We start from the raw sequence: 351 nt of genomic DNA, 5'->3' as shown, positions 1-351 counted from the left end.
CTAAGTACTTTCTTTTTTTGAGCAGATACAATTTTAATCTTATACGTCTGAATAGGCGTATGGAAAGTCAGTTTGATCTTTACATAGTAGCCTTGGACGTGAGATAAGCGCAAAAAAAGATAATGAAAAAGGAGAGTTTGTGTATATACTATATATCATTAAGAAATATGAAATTATATCCTTCTGCTACTTTCCATAGATGCTAGTTCCAGCCAGCGCAGCAGAGTTACGAAATGCGGGAAAGTTTACCGTATCTAGTCAGCAGTGTGGGACTAAAGCTGTACAAATCAAGGTAGGCAAATGGCTATGCTCTGTTTTCTGATAAAAGGGGACACCATGTTAACCTAAATT

The 351-nt window shown here is 36.5% G+C and overlaps 1 protein-coding gene across 2 annotated transcripts in view; it reads left to right on the top strand.

Annotated features, from left to right (window-relative positions):
• Positions 1–351, top strand: part of LOC119586810 — a gene marked incomplete at its 3' end in the record, with an annotated part of 12,765 nt that overhangs the window by 8,226 nt on the left and 4,188 nt on the right. For both annotated transcript variants that reach the window (XM_037935535.1, XM_037935534.1), the window contains 1 exon segment: positions 200–292. In XM_037935535.1, the coding sequence (XP_037791463.1) occupies positions 200–292 (93 nt within the window).

This window comes from Penaeus monodon, chromosome 22 (assembly GCF_015228065.2).
Source record: "Penaeus monodon isolate SGIC_2016 chromosome 22, NSTDA_Pmon_1, whole genome shotgun sequence".
In the NCBI taxonomy this organism is placed as follows: Eukaryota; Metazoa; Arthropoda; class Malacostraca; order Decapoda; family Penaeidae; genus Penaeus; species Penaeus monodon.
The sequence above is the reverse complement of the archived record's forward strand: the minus strand, read 5'-3'. Positions and strand labels throughout refer to the sequence as shown.